This window comes from Chrysochloris asiatica, unplaced genomic scaffold (assembly GCF_000296735.1).
Source record: "Chrysochloris asiatica unplaced genomic scaffold, ChrAsi1.0 scaffold00196, whole genome shotgun sequence".
Taxonomy (NCBI): domain Eukaryota; kingdom Metazoa; phylum Chordata; class Mammalia; order Afrosoricida; family Chrysochloridae; genus Chrysochloris; species Chrysochloris asiatica.
The window spans coordinates 545074-553966 of NW_006408714.1; the positions used below are offsets into that span (position 1 = coordinate 545074).

At 39.4% G+C, this 8893-nt stretch overlaps 1 protein-coding gene across 1 annotated transcript in view; it reads left to right on the plus strand.

Moving 5' to 3' along the window:
- SLC5A12 (solute carrier family 5 (sodium/monocarboxylate cotransporter), member 12) overlaps positions 1–8893 on the plus strand; it is a 65189-nt gene that overhangs the window by 1527 nt on the left and 54769 nt on the right. Inside the window, exon 2 of the mRNA XM_006872387.1 lies at positions 8264–8329. Within this exon, the coding sequence (XP_006872449.1) occupies positions 8264–8329 (66 nt within the window). The remainder of the gene's footprint in view (positions 1–8263; positions 8330–8893) is intronic.

Below are 8893 nucleotides of genomic sequence, written 5' to 3' on the forward strand. Positions count from 1 at the left end.
ATTCGTAACCACTACGCTACCAGACTACCACCACATAATGAACAGTAGAGCACAGAACTTGAATACATATTATTACTACTATTGTTTTTGTTAAGTGCCATCAAGTCGGTTCCGATGCATAGCGCCCCTGTATATAGTTTCTGAGGCTTTAAAACTTCGAGGGAGCAGAAAGCTTCTTGTCTCTCCAGCGGAGTGATTGGTGGAGCGACTGACGGATCGAATAGCGGACCTTGTGTTCACAGTCCAGTGCTTATCGTGTGGAGCTATCACGCAATAGCTATCTAGTATTATTACTAGACTCTAATTCTTAATGGGAAGATGGTATTGCTTTGTAAAATTATGAAATATTTTGATTGGAAGGAATTGCCTGTTAACACAGTTGTGGATTATTTCAATTAGAGGAAAATGATGCAGTGGTGTTTCAACCGTGCAATGACTCTCAGTAAAAACATCATCTTTAGAATTGAACTTGCAGTTAGTTGTTTAAGTGTGATCATAAATACGTTTCTATGAAAAAGCTAGTTACGTTCCTTATGCATTATCACCTCTACCATGTCACAGCAGAAGACTCATTATAGGCCAGTGTAGGGTCAGCACTGGACTGCAAACCACAAGGTCGGGAGGTCAAACCCACCATCTGCCCCTTGGAAATCCTATACAGGATTGCACTTAACAACAACAACAAAGCTAAATGAGTACACAGGATTACTCTAGGTCTCAACAGTCTCTCAAGCAAATGTATACTTTGTAGAAGGTCTTAAAGCAAAAGGTCATATCCCAATGTCCAACATCAAGCCCTTCCCTCCAAAGAAAAAGAAAGTCATCAGAGTTGGGTCATATAAAAAGTACTAATGAGATCACCAAAGGAGCTCTGGTAGTGTAGTGGCTACAAATCGGGCTGTGAACCTCAGAGTCAGCAGTTCGAAACTACCAGCTGTTCCGTGGGAGAAAGATGAGGCTTTCTGCTCCCGTAAAGATTTACAGCCTCGACAGCAGCTGGGGACTTTAGATCCAGAGAAGGAGAGGGACTGTGTGCTGAAGACCGGGGGTGGGGCAAGCTTGCAGGGTACACCCTTTGGTTGATTGATGATGCATGGAGGCGATTGTAACCATGGCAATGAGACGATATATGATAGAATGAATGTAAAACTAATATTCTCCCATGTAAACTATCACATAATTCACAATAAAACATTAAAAAAAAAAAAAAAAAAAAAAAGGATTTGCCGCCTTGGAAATTCTGTACCGGGTCACTATGAGTAGGAACCGACTCCACTGTACGTAACAACAACAACGAGATTGCCCAGGATATAATTTCATGACAAAATGACTAAAATACACATTGCTCATTAATGATCCTGAAAATATAAATATGTCCTATGGTTTTCCATCAACTATGAAGGAATGAGTTTTTGCTGTTGTTGTTGGGACCACACAGCCAACAATTTTCAGAATTATGAAAAATAACAAGCCCTTGCTTTGTAAATCAATGAGATTTGGAGTGGATGCTATTCCACAACACTTAACTGACTCTTAGATGGCTTGATATGCAGTGGGATCTCAAGACTGAAGACATGCCACCTGGGCTACTTTATCACTACCCTGCCTCATGTCAAAGCACAGGGAATCGCTCTCAGCCTCAAGTTATAAATTTAGCTTAGCTCATTTGCAGTATCTCCATTTGGGCAATTTTATAATTCATCTCATCATGCTATTGCCACTTTAATTAAGGTTATTTTCTTCTTTCTTTTATCATATACTAATAAATTTTGTCTGTTATTATTTGCCCTTAATGTTAGTTTTTGATTTTGTGTCACTCGGAACGTCTGCTTTCTCAGTTTTCTTGGACTTCATTATAATCAGATCTGGATTCCTATTTTACTATGCCTTCTTGTATAATGGTTCCTGAGCACTTATAGATTACATACATTTTTCGCAAATGACTTTTTTGTTGTTGCTGTTGTTTAGTACCATTGAGTCAGTTCTGACTCATAGCGACCCTATACAGGGTTTCCAAGGAGCGGCTGGTGAGCTTGAGCCACCAACCTCACGGTTCAAACTGACCTTGTGGTCCAATGCTTTATTATAGGTATCTTATTATAGTCGTTGGAGTCCTGGTGTGATGCTGCAGGTTAATGCGCTGGACTGCAAGGTTGGTTTGAACTGCAAGGTTGACAGTTCAAGTTCACCAGCTGCTTCTCAGAAACTCTCTACAGGGTTGCTTTGAGTCAGAACCAACTCTATGGCACTATTTTTTAAACAGATGAAATATCAGGGCCCAGTAAGGCATTAAGGTACTTTTGTTCGTCTTACTAGGAGTCATCTAGTGACTGAGTGACAACAACAATTATAGTAATGGGACTCCTGGTGTGGCACTGTAGGATAAGCACTGGACTGCAAATCACAAGGTCAGCAGTTCAAACCCACCAGCTGGTCCTCAGAAACCCTATACATGGTCTCTATGGATTGTAACAGACTTGACAGCATTTAACAACAACAATTTTAGTAATTATATATATTTTTAATTAGATATGCAGGTCTAAAATATTATTGTTGGTGTTTCTTGTTAAGTGCCATCCAGTCAGTTTCAAACCACAGTGACCCTATATAGAGTTTCCAAGGAGCAGCTGGTGAGTTTGAACCACTGACTTAAGGTTCAAACCAACTTTGCAGTCTAGTGCATTAGCTCACAGAGCAACACAGTAAGTGGTATTGCAGCATATTTGATATAAAATGGCAGTGTAGACTGTGATAGGATCTGAACCAATGCTTTTAGGCTTCAGGCCATTATGAGAATTAGCTTTTATCCTAGGCAAGATAAACCATTACAGAGTTTGAGCAGAGGAGCAACCAGATCTGATTTGCATTGTAAGAGTAAACTAAAATGGAACTGGATGCTGAGAATGGTCGTGGAGTTTTGCCTGCAGAAGGACTGGCTATTTGTCTAGTGTAGAAATCTGGGCAAGAGGTGATGAAGCAAATGGTCAAATTGTGGATGTATTTTGTGTATTTTGAACATGAGGACTACTCACCAGTATTCTTTCATGGATTGGATATATGGAGAGAGATGAGGAGCTCCATGTTTTCTGAGCCTGGAAAATGGAGTTTTTATTTCTTGAAATGGAAAACCGTGTAACGGGTTCTGGTTTTTGACTTTGAAAATAATCCAACATAATGATGGTAAATGTTACCTTTCATATTTTTAGAAATAGGCATGAAGCGTATGATTTTTCTGTTGCACTTCCAGTTTTATTTTTGCCTATGGCAATAGCTGTCTACAAACTAAAGATGAACAAAGGAATTCATCCTTTCACATACAGAATTAGAGGGGTAGAATGGTGTTTGTTTGTTTTTTTTTTAAATAGATGAGAAATCAGAGGCTAAAATCACAGATTGTCAAATTCCTGGAGTTTGGTTTGTGGTCCAGGATTTCTATGATGGACTCTTTATGGGAGCAGAGCACCAAGATTTTCTAACTTCGAGTCACTGGAAGAATTCAAATAGCCAAACTTTCAGTTAGGGCATTTAACCATCTTGTCACCAGGACTCCTTTCTTCTCAATAGTACATCTCTAAAAGAACAACAACAAAGGCCATTGCTTTGCTGGGGACTTCAGACCCAGAGAGGGAGAGGGGCTGTGTGCTGACGACCAGGGGCAGGCTTGTAGTGTATACGCTTTGGTTGGTTGATGATACATAGAGGGGATTATAACCATAGCATTGAAACAATATACAATAGGATGAATGTAAAACTAATGTTCTCCCATGTAAACTATCACATAATTCACAATAAAACATTACAAATAAAAAGGTCATTGCTTTCTGATGTATTCTGATCCATAGTAATCTCATGTGTGACACAGTAGAATTACTCTGTAAGGATATCTTGGTTATACTCTTTATGGAAACTTTTCTCCTATGAAGCAACAGGATTATGTTCAAACCACCAACCTTTGGGCTAGCAGCCAACTACAAATTGATTTTGTCAGCCAGGGGTGTGCTATCTCACTAGTTGAATTGACTGAATTTAATGGAACTCAACTGAGAAGTTAAAACCATTGGCTTTCTCCAGATTCCTATAGCAATGTCTTCACTGATTTTCCATTCTCAGAACACTTCCAAGAGTTCATGTAACATTCATTCCTAAAGCCAGCATGACATATTTGTTACAGTCGTTCCCTGATACTTGTGTCCATTTTTTGTATCAATGATCTATTGCTGCTTTTGTTGTTAAGTGCTGTTGAGACCATTCCAGCTCATGTTGTTGTTGTTGTTGTTGTTAAGTGCCATCGAGTCGGGTCCGACCCATAGCGACCCTGTAGAGGGTTTCCGAGGGTGTAAATCTTTACGGGAGTAGAAAGCCTCATCTTTCTCCCGCGGAGCGGCTGGTAGTTTCGAACCGCTGACCTTAAGGTTTGCAGCCCGATTCGTAACCACTACGCTACCAGAGCTCCTTAGCAACCCAGTATAGCATTTCCAAGGAGCAGCTGGTGGGTTTGAACTGCCAACTTTGGGATTTGCAGTCCTGTGCTAATCCACAGCATCACACCAGAAGTCCCACTTACCTGTTGGTGGAAACATAATACTTTAAAATAAATTTCCTAAAGCAACAAATCCCTCCCCTCTCTCCCACAATTATGTGGATCAACAATTTGGCCTGGGCTCAGTTGGGTCCAGTAAGGCAGTAAGGTCCTATTGTTGGTCTTACTAGAAGTCATCTAGTGACTTAATGGTCTTGGGGTCCTTGTATGAGACAACTTGGACATGTTAAATTTGTCCTAATCTTCCAGCAGGCTTCCCTGGATTTTTTATGTTACAGGAACAGAGTCCCTATCAACAAGAGGACACTTTTTACAAAAGCATTTTTCAAATCTCCTGGTGTGGCACTGTAGGATCAGCACTGGACTGCTAACCCTAAAATCAGTGGTTCAAACCCACTAGCCACTTCTTAGAAACCCTATGCAGGATCGCTATGAGTCAGAACCAACTCCATGGCACTTAATAGCAACAATAACAACATTTGTGTCATAACTGATCATAAAAAAATAGTCACTATCTTAATTTTGGTTCTCCTAAAAGCAGATCCTGAGAAAAAACTACGAATTAACATCATTTGGGTGGGGATGGGGAGACTGCTCTCAATCTCTTGATGATGAATGAATGATCGATGAAAGACAAAGTAAACCATGGCACATTTCCAAAGTTACTATTATGGGCAGCTGGAATTCAATTCCACTTGGGAAACCTTGGGAGGCAATATAAATATAGGGCATGTTTCAGGGTTTCAGGCCTGTTTTCCTCCCACAGAGAACAAGAAGCTGGGGTGTTTTTTGTCCACCTCCTTTTCGCCATTGGTTAAAGGTCAGTGATAAAATGTTCCCGGACATCTAGCTTGCTGAGTGCAAGGGCTGGGATAAAGCTCTTAACAGAACTAATCTCAGGTGCACTGACATACCATCAACAGGCACTGGAGCAGTTAGTGCTGATAAGCAATGATTACTTTGCCGTAAATGACTACAACAGACAGTTACGACTACAATCACTACATTTCACTCTAGCCCATGTCCTGTACTTGGTGTCATGATATTCTATGCCATTTGATCCTATAGTAATCCCTGTTCCCTAGATTAAAAGCCAATCCTTATAATGAACTAGAAACTCATAAAATTGGTTTTGGCCCTATCACAGCCTACATTGCTATTTTTACTCAATATGTTACAATATCACTGACTGTATTGAAATAATAATCAATGGTAATATTCAATCCTACATAATATTTTAAAATACAAATAGAATTAATGCACTAGCATTACAATGTTTAAAAGGAGAACTGAAATAAAAGCCATTTCCCAAAAGTATTCATAATCTATATTATTATATGCATAACACATACATTATATTAAGGAGCTCTGATAGCGTAGTGGATACGAATCAGGCTGTGAATTGCCTTCTAGTGTGGTGCTCTAGGATAAGCACTGGACTGAGAACCACAAGGTTGGTGGTTCAAACCGACCTTGTGGTTGAGTGCGTATGCTATAGTGCCACATTGTCTGAGAAAGTTGAGACTTTCTGCTCCTGTTTAGGGAAGGGAGCATAGTGGCTCTGTGGGATAAGCACGTATGCTTCTCTTCAGCCTCCAGAGGGAGTATGGTCCTACCTTTATTACTTTGGTTTCAACCAAGTGATACTGATTTTTAACATCTAACTTCAGAACTATGAGAGGATACACTTCTACTACTTTAAATACCAAGTTGCTGATTTATTATAGTAGCTGTAGGAAAGGAAACAGTAATATATATAAATCAACACAAAAATAAAAGAAAGCAGAAGTTAGACTACTTAAATGAGGATTATTAGTGGCCATAAGAGATCCTATGAGAAAGTATTACAAGAGATTTTCACAGGATTGGCAATTAATCAATCCATCCTTCATGAGCGATTACTAAGAATTCTTTCTTTTTTTTTTTCTTTTTTTTGCTCTCTCACAATGAAACACACTCATGGTGTGATGCTGTAGCATCAGCACTGTACTTCAAATCACAAGGTTGGCAGTTCAAATCCACCAGGTGCTCTTGGGAAACTCTATATACAAAGGTTACTATGAGTCAGAACCTCTCCATGGCACTTAATAATAGCAGCAACACAATGAAACACCTATCTAAACAAAGAAAAGTTCTGAAAAGTATAAACTATGTGGGTTGAACAACAACAGTAACTTTGGTTTGCAGAATAAATTATGTAAGCGTGGAGTTGTTGTCATTTGTTGTCATCAGGCTGAACTTCAACTCATGGTTTAAATGTTATTTAACAGAATGAAATCTTACTCTACCATCTTCATGACCATTGTTATTTCTGTATCTTCAAGAATACTGGACTATGTTTTGTTGTAAACTATAAGATTTTCATTGGTTGATTTTCTAAGTTGATTGACAGGCCTTTGTCTTAGTCTGGATGTTCCGCTGACACCTTTCCACCCTGGGCAACCCTACCGGCATCTGAAATACCAGTAGAACATCATTATATGACAAAGGGACAGACATGTTAGTGGTGCAAATTAAACTAGGAAGTCAGACATAAAAGGATTTAGAATACCAAGTCAAAGAATGTATATTTCATTTCATTGACAATGTTGTAGTTGTTAAGTGCCACTAAGTCCCTTCATTGACAATTGCTGCTATTAAATGTATCAAGTCAGTTCAACTCATAGCAACCCTAGGGTTTCCAAGGAGCGGCTGGTGAACTGCCCACCTTACAGTTCAAACTGACCTTGCTGTCACTTTGTTATCCCACAGAGCCACAAGACCATTGACAATAGAGAGTCATCAAAGATGTTGAGCAAGAGATTGACATAGTTAGAGCTCTGCTTTAGGAAAATCAACTTGACAGGTGTGTGGATGATGAGCTGGAATAGACAAGGGTTGGAATTAGAAAGAAAAGTTATGAAGTGGCTGCAGTAATCCAGGAAAACAGGAAAGGAAGGGCTGAACTAAAAGTTGAGCTGTGTGGACACACACAAAAAAATAATGGTATAAGTGTGTTCAATAGGAAGACCCCTGAGCAAAAAATTTGAAGCCTTAAATTTTTATTCAAGCAACCCATTTATTCTTGGACTATCGTGAGAAGTAAAAACAAGAATTGAGCTTTATAAACCAACTTTTTGGTTAATATTCAACTATTTGCACTACCCAGGGACTCCTTTCTGAGGATGTTGATGTTGTTTAGTACTATCAAGTTGGTTCCAACTCATAGTGTCCTTGTATAGGGTTTCCAAGAGTAGCTGGTGATCTTGAACTGCCCATCTAGGGATTCAAACCGGTAAATATAAAATCACATTATAATGTAATGATTGAGACCAATAATGGGTCTGTATTCAGAGGCTCTGAAATGGTTGGCAAAGAGAGGATGGTTCAACTTTTTTGTGCTATGGAAGCTCCAAATTGGGAACACTTCTAGACCTTATCCATACAAATCTTTCATATAATGATCCTGATTTGTAACCTTTTGTTATAATTTTTTACCATAAGTATAATACTTTCTGTAGGTTCCATGAATCATTCCAGCAAATTATTGAACCCATAGGAGTGGGCGGGGCCAGCAAAAAAAAGTGAAGAAGCCCAAGGGAAGACTCACATAAAGCAAAACAATCATATTATAAATCCAAAGCACTGATCTTGGAGGAGCAATAAGAAAAAAGATAACTTTCTTAGCAATTCTTATCTAAGAATCACTGACCCTTTATGTGCCTTCCTCTTTGTTTTCTCTAGTACTTACAGCTACGATTCAACAAACCAGTTCGCTATGCAGCGACAGTCATCTACATTGTGCAGACGGTAAGGCCTGTAGCAACTGTGCAAAGGGTGGGTTGTACATGATACAGGTTTTCATTTTTTTTCAGGAAGATGGGGCAATATTATCTTGGATTTAATTAAGGGGAACAATTTTCTTTCACTTCTGCTTGTCTAATCAGTTTGCTGTACTATGAGGGTTTGGGTGGTGTTGTAATGTTGGAAGCTATGCCACCAGTATTTTAATTACCAGCAGGGTCACTTAAGGAGTCCTGGTGTGACACAATAGGATAAGCATTGGACAAAGTTTGCAGTTCAAACCCACCAGTTGTTCTTTAGTTACAATATACAGGGTCCCTATTATTAGGAACTGATGGTGCTACTTAACAACAACAGGGTCACCAGTGGTGAATAGTTTCATCAGGGCTTCCATACTATGGCAGACTAAGAAGAATGAGAAATAGATCACTTCTGAATGGTTGTTGTTGTTGTTGTTGTTGTTAAGTGCCATCGAATCGGGTCCGCCCCATAGCGACCCTGTACAGGGTTTCCGAGGGTGTAAATCTTTACGGGAGTAGAAAGCCTCATCTTTCTCCCGCGGAGCGGCTG